The following is a 21,803-nucleotide window of genomic DNA, read 5'->3' as shown; positions in this document are numbered from 1 at the left end:
TCCAATAGACATTGTAGCAAAGATCTTTCAAATCCTGGCCTTTAGAACTTAAATCTTCTGATTCCTGCCTACTATGCCAAATATGTAAACTGCTGACTTGGCCAAGGTTGAAAGTATACAAGTGTAGTCATGTGACCAGAGCAACAAGCTCTCAGATGGAACCCATAGGAGTGTGGTCAACAACCCATGTAGCAATGTCTTTTAAGGTTAAGAGTGGAGGCAAGGATAAATGTACAAAGAAATAAACTTCTCTTTCAATATAAACAAATGTGACTATTTTATTTCATACAAAAGTTTTTCTACTTTTAAAAAACAACACTTTTTATCTCTAATTCAAATAAATGTGCATATAATAATAAATTCCTGAATATTTTTTTATTTTCTCTTAGACACCCCTACTTTTTAAAAAATGAAACCTAAAGCAAAAAACTATGAGGTCTCATAATTCTCTCAAGCAAATATTATCATGCATTACAGTCAGATAAATATTAGACAATATTCATTTGGATTAATAAGTTAACTCAACTTTTGTTCATTAATACTTTAAATAAAGAACTGAGTCTTTATGTGCTCTTTGATTTTTTCCAGGTAAAAGATAAATGTCCTTCCTGGAGTTGCATTCAAGTGAGTTTGTACTTTTTGTTGTTTGCTTTGTTTCTGTATCTGTGTTTTTCTGTGTGTGTTCTCACCTTTCCTCAATGTCCTTTTCTTTCTTACTTTCTTTATTTCTTTTGTTGTTTATTTATTTACTTGTTTGTATTTTATGTGTTTATCAGCTCAGGCTTGGCTATATTATTGAGTTTTCTTTCTTTTCTCCAGAATGGTAATAGTAACAGTTCTTGCAGGTTTGGATATTCTTCTTTGTTTCTTCTTCCCCAGTTCTTTTCCCTGCTACCCTAAACTTAAGAAAATCAATGAGAGGCTTCCTCCCTGCTCCAAGCTCCTTCCATAGCCTAAATGTGACAAATTCTCTCAGTGTTTTTGTCCTCAACGACTTAATGAAAACTGTGTTTAACTAACTAAATTTAAAAAGAAGATAATTAATATACTCCTACACAATGAGAAAGAACATGATTTCTTTCCAATCACATGCTCCAGCACTGTTCCCTAAAATGTGTTACTTTTGTAACATATATTGCTTTATTTAAGCTCTTGAAACATTTTTATTCTATTCAGGAATACCTGTTACCCTGTGGTCCATGTCTGAGGCTACATTAGTAAGAAGGGGTAGGATTCTAGCTTCATTTTCATCATTCTTTTGTCAGCTTTTATCTACAAGCTAACCAGTTAGTGTCATGGGCCTCATAGTAAAACTAAATGAGGTGATGAGCTTCAAGCACTTTGATTCCCTCTTTAATAAATATCTCCTTCTTACTGCATGTGAGGCTTTAGTCATATATTTTTTTCCAATCTTATATCTCTATAAGATTGGAAATATAAACAATGGTGCTTAAATTCACTGCGGAGCAGCATTCTTTTAATATTACTATCCTATCCCTTACCTTAACTGGACAAGAACATTGCTTCTAACATCTACATCCACACCAGACATTCACACTCTACAATGTTTCCCACTGATTTTCTCAATTATAATGTGTTTATTAGGGATGTGAATCGTTTTTTAACGATTAAAATTATCGTCCGATAATTTTAATATCGTCTTAAATCGTTATAGAACACAATACAATAGAAATTCTAACGATTTATCGTTAAAAATCGTTAAATCGTGTTAGTGCACACTAACAGGAGTTAGTGCACACTAACTGCCAGTTAGTGCGCACTAACTCGAGTTAGTGCGCACTAACTGAAAATGATACAAATTGACACTTTCCAGGTCAGTAAAGGTCGGTTAGGAATGAATATGTGTTCCTATTGGCTGGCTGCCCTCTTATCTATTGATGTTAACCAGGTTCCCACTGAGGTGATGGTTGGGGGGATGGGAAATGGAAATGGAAACTCAGGAACACTAACAGAAAATGATACAAATTATTGACACTTTCCAGGTCAGTAAAGGTCAGTTAGGAATGAATATGTATTCCTATTGGCTGGCTGCCCTCTTATCTATTGATGTTACCAAGGTTCCAACTGAGGTGATGGTTGGGGGGATGGGAAATGGAAACTGTTGGTAGTTGACAAAAAAAGTAATGTGATCAGTCAATATGACTAGAACCTGTGCCCTATTCCTGATACCAGGGGTGTTGTGATCTTCCTGCACTCAGTGCCCTATCCCTGATACCAGTCTGAGACAGCTCCCTCCCTGCATTATTAGTGAGAGGCTGGCTTCACAGACAGGGGGGAGCTGCCTGACCCTCACTCCTGACTTCCCCCATGTCTCAGCCAGTGAATGGTGTTTGGGTGAGGGGGGGGAGGATGGTGAAGTCTGAGACAGCTCCCTCCCTGCATTACTAGTGAGAGGCTGGCTTCACAGACAGGGGGGAGCTGCCTGACCCTCACTCCTGACTTCCCCCATGTCCCAGCCAGTGAATGGTGTGTGGGTGAGGGGGTGGGGGGAGGATGGTGAAGTCTGAGACAGCTCCCTCCCTGCATTACTAGTGAGAGGCTGGCTTCACAGACAGGGGGGAGCTGCCTGACCCTCACTCCTGACTTCCCCCATGTCCCAGCTAGTGAATGGTGTGTGGGTGAGGGGGGGGGGAGGATGGTGAAGTCTGAGACAGCTCCCTCCCTGCATTACTAGTGAGAGGCTGGCTTCACAGACAGGGGGGAGCTGCCTGACCCTCACTCCTCCGGGGTATTGTGATCTTCCTGCACACAGTGCCCTATCCCTGATACCAGGGGTGTTGTGATCTTCCTGCATGCAGTGCCCTATCCCTATTAATACCAGGAGTGTTGTGATCTTCCTGCACGCAGTGCCCTATCCCTAATACCAGGGGTGTTGTGATCTTCCTGCATGCAGTGCCCTATCCCTGATACCGGGATGTGTGCAAGAAGATCACAACACCCCCAGTATCAGGAATAGGGCACTGTGTGCAGGAAGATCACAACACCCCCGGTATCAGGAATAGGGCACTGTGTGCAGGAAGATCACAACACCCCTGGTATTAGGGATAGGGCACTGTGTGCAGGAAGATCACAACACTCCTGGTATTAATAGGGATAGGGCACTGTGTACATGAAGATCACAATACCCCTGGTGCCAGGGTTAGGGCACTGTGTGCAAGAAGATCACAACACGCCTGGTATTAATAGGGATAGGGCACTGTGTGCAGGAAGATCACAACACCGCTGGTGCCAGGGTTAGGGCACTGTGTGCAGGAAGATCACAACACTCCTGGTATTAATAGGGATAGGGCACTGTGTGCAGGAAGATCACAACACCCCTGGTGCCAGGGTTAGGGCACTGTGTGCAGGAAGATCACAACACTCCTGGTATTAATAGGGATAGGGCACTGTGCACATGAAGATCACAACACCCCTGGTGCCAGGGTTAGGGCACTGTGTGCAAGAAGATCACAACACTCCTGGTATTAATAGGGATAGGGCACTGTGTGCAGGAAGATCACAACACCCCTGGTGTCAGGGTTAGGGCACTATGTGCAGGAAGATCACAACACTCCTGGTATTAATAGGGATAGGGCACTGTGTGCAGGAAGATCACAACACCCCTGGTGCCAGGGTTAGGGCACTGTGTGCAGGAAGATCACAACACTCCTGGTATTAATAGGGATAGGGCACTGTGTGCAGGAAGATCACAATACCTCTGGTATCAGGGTTAGGGCACAAGTTCTAGTCACATTGACTGATCACATTACTTGTTTTGTCAAGCTACCAACTGTTTCCATTTCCCATCCCCCATATACTGTCAGTGGGAACCTTGGTAACATGAATAAATAAGAGGGCAGCCAATAGGAATACATATTCATTCCTAAACTGACCTTAACTGACCTGAAAAGTGTCAAATTGTATCATTTTCAGTTAGTGCGCACTAACTCCCCGTTAGTGCGCACTAACTCGAGTTAGTGCGCACTAATCGGAAAAAACGATTTTTAACGATTTTTTAACTAAAAAATCGTGCCTAACACGATTTTCTTGCCCTGCCACACGATTTCTATCGTTAAGACGATATGGAACACGATTCACATCCCTAGTGTTTATTACTTATTCAAGGCCTTTTGGGACTGATCACCAAGACAGTACTTCCAACCTCTAAGAGATCAGTATATTTTCTCTGTCCAATTCTAAACAGTCACTGGCCTTACTTTCCCTAGGATACGGCTTCAGAATTATACTTGTACTGGATTCCTTGGTGCTTTGGGGCTCTCTAACTGAGATTTTTCTGGACTAGGCCATTCCCTCACTGTCCCTTCTACAATCACAGGAATCCATGACAATAAAGTGCTTGAAGCTTGTCACCTCATTTAGCCTTACTATGAGGCCCATGACACTAACTAGTAAGCTTGTAGATAAAAGCTGAAAAAAGAATGAAGGGAGGTGCCCAATAAAGGGCCCAGCATGTCGCCGAAGTGATAAGGAACTATCTCTGCCTCTGCCTGCTTGGACTCTCTCTCCTGGGCAACCAAAGGAGCCTAGTTCACTCACCACCATCTCCTGCTGGAAAGGACAGTTGTCAGTACCATCCACAGTCCCTCTCTCATGCAGACTTGTTCCTGCCCCACTTCTGACATCATCGGGAGGTGCCCGATAAAGGGCCCAGTGTGTCACTGGAGGCTCTGCATGCTGGTGTATTGTGCATCCCCTGGTGCGATCCTTCATGACTTTATCATCCATGCTTTGACTGACCTTGGGTCATGCTTAAAGATAAGCTCATTTATAACTCATATGTGATTTCTTTAACTACCATGGAAATCAGTACTATTACAGGTAATGGCCGCTATAGACAATTAAATAGGCCTTATTGCAAGCCCATCCCTTCATAGACTTCTCTTAATCCCATTGCTATTTTCTCCAAAGTCTATTTCCTTATTATTTACCAGTATCTCAATCTTAATTTTAAACGCACAGCCTATCAGAAAGAAAATACCAATTATCCATGATCTAATTCTTTGCCATTCTCCTGATGCTGTCATCAACACCAAAACCTGGCTCTGTGACTATGACAACATAATCCTATATATGCCCCAACGGCTATCTCTGTTTTTCAGAACCCCGTCTAATTGCCTCATTAACCACGCTAGCTAAAATAATCACATCAGTAGTACTCCATCAACTAAATGAATATATCAATAAAAATAACATATGGTTTCCGTAAAGAGCACAGTACAGAATCTCTACTACTTTCTTTCTTGGATTCCATAATTAGAGGTTATGACGCCAATGTAGATTACATATTAATATTCCTCAACTTCTCAGCAGCTTTTGATACTTTAGATCACAACATCCTTTGTGCCAATCTTCAACATATTGGCACAATGGTATGGTCCTCCACTGGTTTAATTCATTTTTAACAAATAGATCACAAGTTAACCTTGGACACTATCATTCCAACTGGTTTTATCCCTACTCAGGTGTTCCTCAAGGGTCAGCTTTATCTGCTATTTTATTTAACATTTATCTGTTACCTCTCTGTCATCTCCACTCTGGTCTCAATATAAGATTTAAAATATATGCAGATGACATTCAAATCATTTTACCATATAACACCTCTTGGAGTAACTTTTTCTCTCTACTTAACCTTTACCTAAAATCAATAAAAACATGGATGTCATGCAATCGACTCACTCTCAATTCTGCAAAAATTGAAATTATATACTTATCCACTATTCTCAATACATCACATGTTCCTCCTTCAGAATTTACATTTGACAATATCACCATCCCACAGGCATGTAATCTAGGTGTCATTCTAGATTCCAACCTATCCAAGACTGCCAATATTTCATCGGTAACAAAACATTCTTTTTATAATATACATCTGTTAAAAAAATTAAAACCCTTGTTGTATCCAAATGACTTTCATTCCATGCTACAAGCTTTAATACTGACTGGTTTAGACTACTGCAATTCACTTTATTTAGGTCTCCCTGACATCACATTACGTCCTCTCCAGCTGGTTCAGAATGCTGCAGCTCGCTTATTAACCAACACAAGCCAAAAAGATAAGATTACTCTGGTCTTAAAACACCTCCACTGGTTACCAATACATCAACATATTCATTATAAAATTGTATCCGCCATTCACAATCTGATTCATAATACATCAACTGTGTGGTTATGTTCCTCCTTGCATCTTTACCAACCTCCGCGCCACTTATGCTCTCTTGATAAAAACTATCTACAGGTACCAAACATCAAAATAGCAAGGCTAGACCTAACCCGTAAACGTGCCTTTTCTGTGGCAGGCCCCATATTGTGGAACTCATTACCAAATGCAATTCGACTTCTTACAAACACAAAAACCTTTTAAAAAAGCCATAAAAACTTACCTATACTCATTTGTAAACAAATGAGTATAGGCATGATGGCTGTTTCTTTTCTGTTTTGTCACTTTAATTCATAAGTTGTACAATTGTGTGTCTATTTTAATTTACACAATTTTTTAACATATTTGTTTTTATTTCTTTTATGATTATTGTTTACATGTCACAATTTGTTTATGTATGTTAAATTTTGTAAACCACTTAGACCTGCATACTGTATAGGCAGTATAGAAAAGCTTTTAAATTTTTTTTTTTTAAATAAATAAACCTCCAGGTTAATTCAGACCCCAGACACAGGCCTTGTACTGGCTTTTCTTTCTCAGAGGCATGCAGTCAGGACCCAGGTGATTTCTATTTTTATTAACATTTATAATTATCCCATATACATTTGCCTTAGATCTAACCCCAGCTTGTGTTCTGTATCCAGCCCTCAGCTGGTACCTGCATCCAGTCCTTAGTCTGTCCTTGTATCCAGCTTCCAGCCTGTGTTTCCAGCTAGTCTTGCCTTGACCAGCCTGCCGTGCCTTGTTCAGCCAGCCTTGGCTCATCCAGACTGCCCTGCCTCAAACAGCCTATGCCTGACCTCAGTTCCCAGCCTGTACTCAGCTCCCAGTCCATATCGTGATGTTCCATAGAAGACAAGTCCTACCAGCCCCCAGAACCTAAGGGCTCAACCTGTGGGGAGGGGCTTGGTTTGGCAGAAGACCAGCTCCAGTCCTATCCTGAAGTCCTTTTCTGCCTCTGTGGGGCTGCTCCCTGACTCCAGCCTGCCAGTCCATGATTCCAGCGCAGAAATCAAACTTAGGTCACCTCTGTATAGTATTGTGAATTCTGTTTTTATTTGCAATACATCTGAAGAATCAAAATACAATTATAATCAAGTCAGTGTCATAAAATGCAGTGGAGCTAATTACAGATTTACCTCTTTACTGACCAAACATATAGGGGTAGACCATCCTCTATGGCAGCGCTTCTCAACCGGTGTGTCGCGACACACTAGTGTGTCGCCAAACACCGCCAGGTGTGTCGCGTCTTCCGGTGTCCCACTACCCCGTTCTACTTTCCTTTTGCCTTTTTCCAGCACACGCGGGCCAATTGGAAGCCTTCGTTCTTCCTACCCCTATTACACAATGGGAAGCCTCCTTCATTCTGCCTGCCCCCGCGCAGGCCAATCGGAAGCCTCCTCCCTACCAGTGGGAGTAGGAAGAAGGGAGGAAGCCTTTGATTGGCCGGTGAGGCAGGCAGGGAGGAATTTTGAACTCTGACGAAGCAAGATCGCGCAGTGAAGAAGAAACCCGACCCCCGACGAAGCAGAGGAGACCTGACCCCGACAAAGCAAGGCCGCCACAGCCTGTGGCGGCGAAGAGGAAACCCGACCGAGGCCACCACGGGAGCCCATTCCCGCGGTGGCGAAAAAAGAAGGCCCGCCGGAGTAAAGCCGCGGCGGAACTGGAGCCCATCCCTGCAGCGAAGGAAGAAGAAGTTTTTGGTGAGAGCGGGTGCATCTGTGTGCGTGGATGAGTGCCTGGGTGAGAGCGGGTGCGTCTGTGTGCGTGAATGAGTGCCTGGGTGAGAGCTGGTGCGTCTGTGTGCGTGGATGAGTGCCTGGGTGAGAGCGGGTGCGTCTGTGTGCGTGGATGAGTGCCTGGGTGAGAGCGGGTGCGTCTGTGTGCGTGAATGAGTGCCTGGGTGAGAGCGGGTGCGTCTGTGTGCGTGAATGAGTGCCTGGGTGAGAGCGGGTGCGTCTGTGTGCGTGGATGAGTGCCTGGGTGAGAGCGGGTGCGTCTGTGTGCGTGAATGAGTGCCTGGGTGAGAGCGGGTGCGTCTGTGTGCATGAATGAGTGCCTGGGTGAGAGCGGGTGCGTCTGTGTGCGTGAATGAGTGCCTGGGTGAGAGCGGGTGCGTCTGTGTGCGTGGGATGAGTGCCTGGGTGAGAGCGGGTGCGTCTGTGTGCGTGAATGAGTGCCTGGGTGAGAGCTGGTGCGTCTGTGTGCGTGGATGAGTGCCTGGGTGAGAGCGGGTGCGTCTGTGTGCGTGAATGAGTGCCTGGGTGAGAGCGGGTGCGTCTGTGTGCGTGGATGAGTGCCTGGGTGAGAGCGGGTGCGTCTGTGTGCGTGAATGAGTGCCTGGGTGAGAGCGGGTGCGTCTGTGTGCGTGGATGAGTGCCTGGGTGAGAGCGGGTGCGTCTGTGTGCGTGGATGAGTGCCTGGGTGAGAGCGGGTGCGTCTGTGTGCGTGAATGAGTGCCTGGGTGAGAGCGGGTGCGTCTGTGTGCGTGAATGAGTGCCTGGGTGAGAGCGGGTGCGTCTGTGTGCGTGGATGAGTGCCTGGGTGAGAGCCGGTGCGTCTGTGTGCGTGGATGAGTGCCTGGGTGAGAGCGGGTGCGTCTGTGTGCGTGAATGAGTGCCTGGGTGAGAGCGGGTGCGTCTGTGTGCGTGAATGAGTGCCTGGGTGAGAGCGGGTGCGTCTGTGTGTGAATGAGTGCCTGGCTGAAAGCTGGTGTGAATGGGTGCCTGGGTGAGAGGTAGTGTGTGAGGGTGTGAATGGGTGCCTGGGTGAGAGGTGGTGTGTGTGGGTGTGAATGGGTGCCTGGGTGAGAGGTGGTGTGTGTGGGTGTGAATGGGTGCCTGGGTGAGAGCTGGTGTGTCTGGGTGTGAATGGGTGCCTGGGTGAGAGCTGGTGTGTCTGGGTGTGAATGGGTGCCTGGTTGAGAACTGATGTGTCTGTGTGTGAATGGGTGCCTGGTTGAGAACTGATGTGTCTGTGTGTGAATGGGTGCCTGAGTGAGAGCTGGTGTGAATGGAAGCCTGGGTGAGAACTGGTGTGAATGGGTGCCTGGGTGAGAGCTGGGGTGTCTGTGTGTGAATGAGTGCCTGGGTGAGAGCTGGGGTGTCTGTGTGTGAATGAGAGCCTGGGTGAGAGCTGGTTTGAATGGGTGCTTGGGTGAGAGGTGGTGTGTGTGGGTGTGAATGGGTGCTTGGGTGAGAGCTGGTGTGTGTGGGTGTTAATGGGTGCTTGGGTGAGAGCTGGTGTGTGTGGGTGTGAATGGAAGCCTGGGTGAGAGCTGGTGTGGGTGTGAGAGCATTTGTGTGTGATTGAGAGCTTGTATATAAGAGACCATGAGTGTGATTGAGAGAGAGACTGGTCAGGGAGGTGAGAGAGACCGAGACTGTTCGTGGGGTCTAATTGGAGTTATTTGTGTGAGTGACTGGTTGTGGGCGCTAAGGAAGAGGACTGTGAGGACAGAGCTTCAGCAGCCCTTGCTGCTTCCTGTGAGTGCTATTGGCCTGGAAGGGAAAGAAGTAGGAGAGTTGCTGGAGAGGGTAAGAAAAGGTGGCTTTTTAAATTTATTTTTCTTGATTGCCATTTTAATTATTGGGTATTATGCGATGTCTGCTGTTTTGAAATATTTTATTGATATTTGGACATGTTTTAATAATTTTTATGAGTTTTTAATTGTTGGATATTCTGTTCAGCAGCTGTTTTGTAACATTTTAGTAAAGCTTTACAATTATTTCTGTGTGGGGCGCTATAGCAGCTTGGCTTATTCTGTTTTCCCAATAGGAAATGTATTAGTGTTTAGGGCCTGGTTTAATAGTTGTGTTTCTTAGATAGGGTTGTTACTGGTTGAGTGTGTTCCATAATACAGGTGTATCTTTGTGCGGGTTAGTTTGTGTGCATTATTGCAGATCCTGGGACTATGTTAGGTGCTATATTTCTCTTTCCATTTCTCTAGGTTTGCACTGCATGCAGAGTGGCTTTTTTGGTTTTCCATTCCAGTTTCTGTCTCCATATTTATAATGTGTGGTCTTTCTGTACTTGGTGAAGGTCAGTTCTGGGTGTGTGACAGAGATGAGATATTTTACTAGCATGTAGGCTTTTGTATCAATCTTATTTGTTGTGTTTTCTCAATAGGATATGCATTAGTGGTAAATTACTGTCTTTTCATAAGAAGGGCTATTGTGCCTGGTAGTAAAGGGAGTTTGTTTTGCTTTTACTGAGATGTCATCAGAACCAGAATATCTTTTTTTGTATGGCGAGTTGTACAGGGTAATGCCCTAGATCTGCTCTGCACTCATTGCGGGGGGTTGAGGGGATTCCTGTGGATGCAGAGTGCATGTTTACATTTAGCCCCGTGACGGTCACATGCTCAGTGTGTCACGCATGTGAGAACCATCTGTCAGGTGTGTCCCGGCCAAAAAAAGGTTGAGAACCACTGCTCTATGGCATGAGACTGAGATAAGCAGAGAACTGTTGTAGTCAGGCTCCTTTCCTGTTTAGTTCTGCAACCTGTTCAGTGGAATTGAACAGGAAAGAACCCCAGGAATAGTAATGTTTAGCGTACAATGCCTGTCACTAACAATTCCTGGCAATGAGCAGCATCCCAAAGACAAGCCGCAACCAGCTCCACTGAAGTCATTGAAGGCACAGCAGGCAGGCTGCTACAGCACCTCTCGGAAAATCTGCAGGTTGTCAGAGGTGGTCAGCAGCCAGTTCTGTGACTGATGTCACATGCAACACCACACCAGGGTGAACAGAGAGACTGGAATTCCTGACAAAGAAAATAATGGCAAGTAAGGTCAAATCTGGCCAATAAACAGACACCTAAAATTATATTATCTTAGATCCAATGTACCCCTGAAAAATATACAACAGAAAAGCATTTTAGAGTATAAATAGTTACTATTGTTTCTCTTCAATGCAGCTTACAAATAAAAGCTTCTATTAATTTCTTCCTTCCTGGCTTTCAGGGCAATATTCAATAAGAAATTTTCCTTAGATCTCATAAACTCAAAACCAGAGAAGATTCAAACTAAACAGAATGATTATTTTATACACCTACAGACAGTAAAGTATTGCATTATAAAATAAACCAATACACTAAGTCACACTACTCAATTTTAATCTGCTATCTGGGAAGAAAGCAAATCATCAAATACAATTTAAATACATCATCACTTTTTACCTTGTTCTATTCTTCTGTGCCCATTTTAAGAAGTGGACAGCAGACAGGAACTTTTATTACCAACATACCAAGCACAAAGTGAGAGACTACAGGGGAGCACAGCTGCTTTCTCCAAAACTGCAGCAGTTTCACAGACGAGTCCCTCAGCTCCTTGCAAAGTAATTGGTCTAATTAGGTGGTAGGAAGGAGCTTCTTTAAATTCCATAGAAAAATAAGACGTGTCATCCGCTTAACATCTTAACATCTGTTACTCCCTCTTTCACATTTAGCCACTGAGCAGTCCTGTAGGGCACTTTAGCAGTTGAGAAAATACCTCCTAGAACAACAACAACATGATAAAAGCTGGAAAAATTGCATCTTTCAGCAGTGGGATGAAGCAGGAGAGACACTTCCATGCATTCCTATTTCTGTCTGTGATTCAGATTGGTTTGGGTAAGTACAATGCTCTCTCCTTCTGCAATGAGAAGCAGTGCAATTACATTTCATGGCGCATCCTCATTCATTTTTATTGCACTCATCACATTTCTCTCGAAGATAATTTTGATCATTGTTTGATGACAAATCTCCTCTCTCTAAGTTTTCTTGCGGTTGTAATGCTGATTTTTAATTCAGTAATATTCCACTCTATAAATTGTCGAACTCACCAGTTTACATTTTCTGTTTGTCACTTTTCTGTTTCTGTCAATTGGCACCAGCACTTATTTACTGTGGGGTACATTTGTGTGTGTATATATCATGTGCTAAAATCAGAAGGAAAATATGTTATGTAATCTTTGTAACACCATCAAAATGATGTTCACTGAAAAAAATTACAGTTTTATTAGACTCTAAGTCATTGAATATGCAGTTACTAAAAAGCTATTTGTCTTTTTTTTTTTTACTTAAGATTCTATTAGTGGTAGATTAAAATATTTAAGTCTAGAATTAAAATAAAATAAAGTGAATGTAGTATTTGTTAAAAGAGCTGAAATGGTTACACAGGAAACTAACAACTGTCATTTATCCAGATAATAAGTAAGGTGTGGATAGTGATATACATTTCCCATATGACTCCTACTAATGGGTCTCAAATCTGTTCTGAAAGGGTCATCTCTAAGGGTGAGAAGGCAACTCATATTTAATACCTGTCAAATCTTAGGCCTCTCTGCTTTGACTGCTAGTGGAAGTTAATGTGTGAGGTTTATGAAAAAACTAAAAATAGGTGAATCTAGCTTACATACTGTAGTATAGAACAATTATTTGTCTACAATGATATGAAATTAAAATGGTTAGCACTGAAAAGGATAATAATGTGAATACCTGTTCTAGCATCATATGTTCAGTATAATTATATATATATATATATATATATATATATATATAAATTCTGGGCACACTTTTATTTTACCAATGGGAATTATGGTGGGTTTGATTTGAGAGTTTATATTGGAGTGGTAGCCTAGAGGTTAGAGCACTAGTCTAAGAAAAAGGGAAGCAAGGATTCAGATCCCACTTCAGCCATTATCACTCCTTGGGCAAGTTGCTTCACCCTCTAACACTTCTTCAGATATAAACTTAGATTATAAACCCTCAAGTAGGGAGACATACATCTTCTATCTGAAATTAAACTTGCCTTGAGCTTGGGTTTTGAAAGGCAAGTAATCAAATCCAAATTCTGTGGTTTGCATTAGTGAGTAAAGTTCCATTTTGAGACAGAAATATTTTAAATACTGCAAGATAAATATGAACTCCATTTCCCATCCTCTCCTTAGCCCCAAATCCATGTTCCCCAAACTATGCATTACTGGAAGGCTTCCTACTGATTCAAGATAGATGGTCCTCAGCATATTGGAGCTCCAATAAGTCAGTGCACCTAACAAACCTCAAACATGCCAAGGTCTGGGCATGCCTGAGCCATGCAAGCCTAGATATTGTGTACCACTAAAAAAACTGCAGACCACTTCAATATAAGAACATAAGATATGCCATCCTGAGTTAGATCAAGGTCCATCAAGCCCTGCATCCAGTCTCCAACAGTGGCCAGTTTGAATCACAAGCACCTTTTAGGCATGACAAAGTACATCTATTTCTTGTTGCTCACTCCCAGGGCTAAGTAATGACTTTCTTAAGTCTACCTGGTTAATAATTGTTTATAAAATGTTCCTCCAAGAATAAAAAAAAATGTGAAGATTCAAGGTGTTACTGCAGAGCTAAAGGGGGCTAAGTGAAGGACAGGATTAAAGGGCATATATTTCCCTACAAAAATATCCGAGAAGGAATAGAGTTTAGATTATTATGGTTATTTGTGAATTTGGAAGTGGGTGACAGAGATCACTGTGTTTGTGGAAGGAGTTATATGATAGTTGAACCTGTAGGAAATCAGAGAACCTTGAATATGTATATGTCTATGCATAATGTCTTTGTGGTTAGATCTGTTTGGTTACTCAGTTTATGGAAGAGAAGACTTTGGCAATTTTGGCTGCTGCTGTGAAATTAACCAGGTTTTGAAGTATCTGTTCAGGATATAATCTATGTGTGTTCAGCGTGAGGACTAAAAGTATTTTTGCCTTGTGATTGCAATCTGCTGATGGTGTTTGGTGTGAAATGGAGTTTTTTTTTTATTAACCTCATGGAAGTTCTGAAATTACATGTACATGTTCAGTACAACAAAATATTTGCTATGTAATATGTTACATGCAAATATGCCAAGATCCCAATAAATAGATCAACTTTTAAAATTTAAGCACATTAAATAATATGTATTATAATAGTATGACCATCATGCCTTAAAGCCATTAATAACACAATAGTTCTGCATCTTGAGTATGGCTTATAGGTTCTTTTGGGACATAGAAATGTTTTTCCCATGATTAAATGCTTTCCTGATTTAACATCTCAGATAGTATTTTACTTGCAATAAGAAAAAAACTTTTTAAAAAATGTGATAATGATTATATATGACCGATGATTACAACTTTCTAAGCCATACTCAGATTCAAGATGCAGAACTATTGTGTCATTAGTGTCTATAACATATGATGGTCATACTATAGAATACATGTGCATAAACTTTAAGATCTATTTTTTGGGATATTGGTCTATTTCACTCTTTTAAGCCTCTTATTATTATACTTGCTTTATAAATATAAATATGCATCAGAATCTGTCTGTGATACTATTTACTAAGTATCATACATGTCTTTCATTGGGCTCTGTTTAGTAAATTGTGACAGTGCTATTGCAGACTTTAATTAGCTAATTCATTAATTAAAATTTGTATATCACCTCCTTGAACAAAAGAATTCCTGAAGCTTTGAACATAAAAAATATATGAACAATGTACATAAACACTAAAGTATGCAATAAAAACATACAAGCAATGTCATATAGCTCTGCATACCCCACAAATTACATAGTGGTCTTAGACTAGACAATTCAAAGCCCCCATCCCTACAAACGTGAATAGATATTAAAACCACATTAAAGCAAGTTAGACACATTAGCACAGTTTAGTTAAAGCAATTTTAGTACTTGATTCCCCCCTCAAACACTGCTTCCCATGCTAAAATGAAAAGGATCTCATTGTTATGAAAACAAATGGAATATAGCAAATAATAGGCACATGCAATTAGTTCATTGGTATGGTAATGCTGCTGATGGATGAAGATTAGCTACAGTTCAGCTTAGGGCAGTCCCCCATTACTGCTTAAAGTTGTCTAAAGTCCCAACTTAACCCCTTCCTCTCCTCCCTCCACCATGGCACTAAGCACTCACCAAAAGTATAAATTTGTATGTCTCCATCCCTTGCTTAAAACCATGCCCCCACCCAAAATGCCGCCCCCCCCTGAAAAAAAACTCTGACCCCCAAACCCATGGAATTTTCCTACTCCAAGGAACTGCTAAGATCTTTGCTCCTGCCCCACTGGCACTCTCATCCAAAATGGTGCCAGCCAATGTAAGGTTTCCCTTTACCCTAGCTGTTAAAACAACACTCTTCCTCAGTATTCACTAAAATGCAGGAACTAACCAGCTTTAGAACTTGGTATTAACACCCACTTTTAAAGTTGTTTTGTAAATAAGCCCTATTATCAAAGCCTCAAGTTTCCTGGACAAATATTTCAAGATTTTGTGGCAAAAGTTAACACATTCTGACAGATTCTTCAAAATTATGTGGCAATTATGTGCAAATTCGCAGCATTTTGCATAAAGATTCACATCTCAAACTAAGCCAAAAATGTCATTTTTTTTCACTGAAAACCTTTCACATTGTTTTTAAATATTTAAGATATATACAAATACAAAAATTAACTATTTAGTAAGTAAAGACATATAATTTACAAACTCAACTGTGAAATATCACTTTCATTTTGAATTGAATTGCAGTGCAATTATCCTTTTTTATATTTTCTTGCAAAACGTCCTTGTCATCTTTCCAAGTATATGAGTTTATGTATGCTGAAATTTCCCACAGCATTATCAGTTTGTCATGCCATTAATTAAACAGAAAGATATGTCTGCATATATTGGACAAATAGCAACTGACATATAAAGGAGTTGAATTAGCACAAGTTTGAACTTGAGAGCTGTAGTGCCAGCTGTCAGCGCTTCTATAAATTGAAATTAATGTCCTCCTTGTCAGTTGTGGGAGCCCAGCAGTTGCAGGCTTCCAAAACTTTTCCAAGACTCTAGCTTGCACATGGTTTTATGAGGTTTGGTTACCTCAGAGATCAGAATTGCTCTCCCTGTTGCTGCCACAATGCAAGCATAAGAATCTTTGTATAAAGATGAAATTCTTCTAAAAGGACATCACTGCATCCAGGAATTATATCAAAATCATCTTTGGTTTGATTTAAGAGATCTTTGAGGGACCAAGCATTCTGACTGCTTTAGAGTTGACAGAGAAAGCAGTCAGAATGCTTGGTCCCTCCTGTCCAGTCAGAATGCTTGGTCCCTCCTGTCCAGAAGGGAACAGGAGAGGAGGGGAGAGGTAACTCTAACCTTTGTTAGAGTTACCTCTCCCCTCCTCTCCTGTTCCCTTCTGGACAGGAGGATTGGGGCAGAGGGAACAATAGGAGATGAGGGGCTGGATTAGAGGGCAAAGTGCCTCTTCTCTCTCTCTCCATCTGCTTGAGCCTTGACCTCACCCCTGCCCTACTGTCCCCTGCAGACTGCTTGCAAGGGGAGAGTATAGAACAGGAAGCAGAGAGAGCTGAGGCTCAGATGATAGCTTTCTTCAGATGATTGAATTGCATCAGGTGTGTTGATTGTATGGCAAAATTATGTGTGTTAATTATGTGGAAATTATGCAATTTCGCCTGCAGTTGCAAAATTGTGGGTTCCTGGGAATGGTGCCTATTATTTGCTATATTGCATTTTATTGTATCTTTCCTTACATTAGACTGCAGAGCAGAGGGGATTTACTTTCTCTGTTTATATATATAATAAATTATATATATGTCACCCATTCTTGGGGAATATATCTAATTCCAAAGAACCTTAAAATAATTTCTTTAGCTGATCTAGCTCCTCTGTCCTTTCCTCAACTCTTCTGTCTCCTTTCTGTGGGGGGAAGACTAACCTTGGCTCACGCACTAGAAACCTTTTGTATATGTGTGTGTGTGTGTGTGTTACCATAGCTCTTTGGGGAAGGTACCGGAACAGACCAGGCAAGATTCACTGGATGAGTGCTCAAATAATATTTTACTGTGAATTATAGTAAGGCAAGCAAGATGTTTAAATAACTTATGGCTTGATTTTAAAAGGTACCAATCCACCTGATCGGGCAAGGGAAGTAGTCAGTTGGTGGAGTAGTTGCAAGATATCGACGGTTGGTGAACTGGTAGAGATTTGTGACGGTGGAAAGACAGATTGTGCCCGGAGGTTTCTTGCTGTGAAAATAGTTAGTAAATATTCTAAATCTGTGAGTATGGATTTGGTTATCAGGTATTTAATATGGTATTGGGTTAATATTGTTTATAACAGTTGGTTTGTATTCCAGGTAAGAATTGTTCAGTAGCACCTCGATAGTTGTAGTGTACTGGTGTCGCTCCATTTGAGGTGTGTAGCTTGTCCATCAAAGTTTGTATTTAATTGTGGGAGTTATGGACATAATGGAGATTATGGATGTTTTAGATTAAATGGTTGTGTCAATATTATTTCTTATCTTTTTTCAGTGGATATTGGGAAAATAATTAAGTGAGTGGTGTGGACATGTATCGGGTACTGTTTAATTAAGTAAGTTGGTTTTAAAGGTATTAGGTGATATCCTATTGGTGGATGTATGTATAACATAGTATTTAAGTGGTGGATATGCTAATTCTTTATATGTATGTTCTAGGAGTTTTGCTTGTGAGTGGGGTTAATAACGTGATATTCTAGAGGTGGTTACAGACCTCCCCTGACGAAGCCCTGAGTGGGTGAAACAAAGCACCTTATTGGGGTAAACATCACTAAAGAAGGGGTGAATTTCATTGAAGAAAGGAGTAGAACATCTTGTGCACCCGATGAAGATATGCGAGCATCTCTAGATTTTTATGGGATGAAGTTTTTATTATGAATGAATGAGGTGTGATTGTGGTGTGTATGCTTATTGGGGTGATGGGTGATTAAATGTCCATTTTTTGTACGTGTGCAAAATTGTAATGAGTTGATCACATTGTCATATCTACTCTAGTTGAGATTGGTATGTATTATAAATGTTGGACAATGTGGTTGTAACAAATTCTGTGACATGATTAAGGTATGAAATGTAATAAATTAATGACAATTTTTTTGTAATAAATATATGTTTTGATTGTAAAGGGAAGAAATGCAATAATCAATAAATAATGTTTTATAAAATATGTGAGTTGTGTGTATAAAAATTAAAAATATTGAATATACAATGTGGGATATAATTAGTGTTGTAGATTTATTGATTTTAAAAGGGCCACACACGTAAAAAATGGGGGTTACGCGTGTGGCCGGGACTTGTACATGCTGCGCACATTTTAGAATGGCCCCGTCATGCACATAACCTCTGTTATGCTTCGAAGTGCCGGGCCCTGCAAAAGGGGTGGGCCAGGGGGGCCATGGTCTGGGCAGGGAGAGGCTGGGTAAGGGGTGGGCCGGGACAGCACCTTTAGCCTCTGCCTTGGGGAAGTGCATGCCAGCAGCTGGCTGGCACGTGGGTATTACTTCTGCTCTCGAGGAGCAGTAAGTATTAAAATAAAAAATTTAGGGATAGGTAGGCTAAGGTTATGGGTTAGGGAGGAGAGGGGAAGAGGTAGGAAGGGTAGGGTTAGAGATAAGAAAGTCACTCCCAGTCCACTCCTTAATTGGAGATGACTGGGAGGGAACTGGGGGATGCCCGATTGCATCACTGCATGTATTTTTCTAATATCCCCCCCATGCGCGGAGCAAGCCACCCACTCACACATGCATGTGTGGATATGAAAATCCAGCATGCATGTGTGCATGGGACCCATATTTTATAATATGCGCATGCCGACGCACGCATGTTACAAAATTGGCGCATCCATGTGCACGTGCCAGGAACTGAGTTCACACTGATATGTGCACTCCTTTTAAAATTGACTCCTTTTTTTTTATTTTTAAACTTTTAACAAAAATATAACAAGAATATATCTTGCTAGGGAAATACAGTACAATTCAAATATAATACTAGTAGTAAAGAAATGAAATATTACAATTCACTCTTTGTACTAAAAGTAAAGGAAAACAAGAGCGGATAATCTAAAGAAACATATATTTTAAACTTAATTCAGGTCGCCAGGTAATTAGACATAACCTATTCTATTTGTGGACCACATGTGTGCTACCTCTGGGTGTGAGCTTCCAAAAAGGCTCTTAACTAATCTATTTCAAAGAAGGCATAGTTAACATTATTATAATATATAGCACATTTGCGTGGATAGCGTAAAACAAATTTCTCTCCTAATTTCAATACATCAGGTCTTAATTCAAGAAAATGTTTCCGTTTCATCTGTGTAGATCTGGTCAGGACCGTAAAACAGCAATTGCCTATTACAGAAAAAACATTTTCAGAATATTATTGTGCTCTGACACAAATGCAAATGTAACTAGGACCGGTCTCCTCTGGATAATTTCTATTTCATTAGAAAGTTCCAAAATTTCAGAAATGTCCAAAAATTGACTCCTTAATATTCAGTTACATCCAGATTTAGTGATGATTTTAGAATACAGGTGTTTAGAAGTTCTTTTCCTGTGTAGGTGTCCCTCAGTGTGGGGAGTTGGAGATCTTTGTATCCTCCATTTGGGAAGAACAGGTATCCCAACAAGACCGGGATGTCCTAGCAATGTAGAGGATTCCTGGGTCTCACAGTACCAGGTGCATGTCATTATCTCCAGCCTATCAGTGGTCCTGCATCCCGGGCTAGAAACTCTGATTGGAGGTCTCCAGGTGTCATTCTCCTCTTCTCTCCAATTCTGTTTTCAAGGGCCTCTTTTGAGGGAAAGATCTATTCTGAAAGCAGATCTTAACTTCCAGTTCTGAGCTAGGAAGGGGGCAGAAAAATGCTTCCTTCTCAATAGATGGTACAAGCTCAATCTTAGAAAAAAACTGGAACCTTGTTATGATCTCTGCAATCTCCTCTTGACTGGGTGAAGCAGTATACAGAGTCCTCCTGCATTCCTGGGGAGGTTTTTTTTTTTTTTTTGCCTCCCAGAAGGTACAGGTCTAGTAGTTAAAAATCTTAAAAGTATTCAAAAGTGAAAAGAAAACACTCTTCCCCTTCTTCCCTCCAGTCTGTATTATAAAGACTAGGCTGAGTATCTCCCTTGCCGTGCAAAACTGAGGGCCTTGGAGAGCACATAAACCATTTCTTCCTTCGACAAACTCAAAGGTGCACTGTCTCAACTATCCCGAAACTCACCCCCCTTTCTGGAATGAGATTATACCATTCAGCCAGCTTTAGGGGGAGGATCTGTAAGGAATGGTATATCCACCATGGCTGACTAAATGCAAGGTGTCTACATATAACAAATAAAAACAAAATTATTCATCTGTTTTATTTTACTTGGGGTTTTTTGCAATTTTTTTCAATCTTACTTCTCTCCATCTTCCTTTTATGTTTTGTTTTATTTTTTCAGGAGTTTTATTTTATTTTCTCTTTTTCCATTTCTCTTTAACTTTCTTAATTTCTGGCCCTTTTCTATTTATTTCATTTCTCCAATCATACACCTTGCCCCTAAACTCTCTCCTTATCAAGTTCCCCAATGTCTCTGAATGTCCCAGATGTCTTTTCTTCTTCCTAACCTTACTAATTTCTCCTGCCATCCATTCAATTGACAATGTTAATGTTATTTTCAGATGCATAATGAGAAGTATATGTCTTGGGACCATATCAGTTGTAGGAAATATTGCTTTTGGACTATAATTTTCCATTACTCATTAGAAACAATATTGCTATATCAGTCTCAGATGAGTTCTTTATTGAGATGTTATTACAAAAGTGATGTGTGTTACCTGAGTCTTTAAAATGCAGATTTATATAACTTTTCATGTATTATGTTCTATAGTGATGTGTAAATTGGATGTATTATAATACATTGCACTGCATTTTGTCAATAGAAAGACCAATAATCTGAGCTCATCAGTCAGGGCACCATTAGAGAGAGAAAATGACAGTTTAGCAAACATTTAGTAAAGTTCAGGGAAGCTTATTAGCACTGTATTACTACATGTGTTATGGTTCCCTGAGTCTATTCTGTTAGGGCTCCCAGAGTCAGGGACACTCACCTGGGGAGCAGCATGGGTTGGCAAGACAGAACTTGGAACAAGAAAAGGGCCGGTCTTCCGCCTAGCTAGCTCCTTCCCCCACAGGTTGAACCCTTGGGTTCTGGGAGCCAGTAGGCCTCTGTGTCGGCAATACATCATTGTGGTAAGTCCACACAGGCAAGGCTTGGACAAGGCAGACTGGAGACTAGCAGGGCAAGGCAGGCTGTAAACTGTGGCTGAAAATAAGGCAGGCCTAGCTTGGCAAGCAAGGCACAAAGCAGGCAGACTGGCAAGCAGGACAAAGCAAGGGCTGGCTACAAACAGCACCTGCAACTAGACGAGATGCAGTTAATTAAGGGAAGACAAAGACAAGACACTGGTATAGGCAAGACTGGACAGGATACTGGAACAAACAGGACAAAACCAACAAAGAAGACAAGGGCAGGAGTCAGACAAGGCAGACAAGCGAAAATCTGAGCAAAGAACATACAAGTCCGACGGCAACAAGGCTAAAGGAAGAGTAGACCCAAAGGCATCAAGGCAAAGCACAAGGCAGAAGGCCTGTTGGCCACAAGACAAGGCTAGAGCAAGGCAGAAAGCCCATAGGCCACAAGACAAGGCTAGAGCAAGACAGTAGGTCACAAGACCAAGCAAGACAGAACAAGAATCAGGTCACAGAGCCAGAAGTGACATCTAGAGAAGACAGGAAGCTTCTGGCAAGACAG

At 41.4% G+C, this 21,803-nt stretch overlaps 1 protein-coding gene across 1 annotated transcript in view; it reads left to right on the top strand.

The window, feature by feature from the left end:
• CDHR1 (cadherin related family member 1) overlaps positions 1–21,803 on the top strand; it is a 177,030-nt gene that overhangs the window by 13,412 nt on the left and 141,815 nt on the right. The window contains exon 2 of the mRNA XM_029610651.1: positions 589–624. Coding sequence (XP_029466511.1) covers positions 600–624 — 25 coding nt within the window. The 5' untranslated portion in view covers positions 589–599. The remainder of the gene's footprint in view (positions 1–588; positions 625–21,803) is intronic.

The sequence above is a fragment of the Rhinatrema bivittatum genome, chromosome 7, assembly GCF_901001135.1.
Source record: "Rhinatrema bivittatum chromosome 7, aRhiBiv1.1, whole genome shotgun sequence".
Lineage (NCBI taxonomy): Eukaryota > Metazoa > Chordata > Amphibia > Gymnophiona > Rhinatrematidae > Rhinatrema > Rhinatrema bivittatum.
The sequence above is the reverse complement of the archived record's forward strand: the minus strand, read 5'-3'. Positions and strand labels throughout refer to the sequence as shown.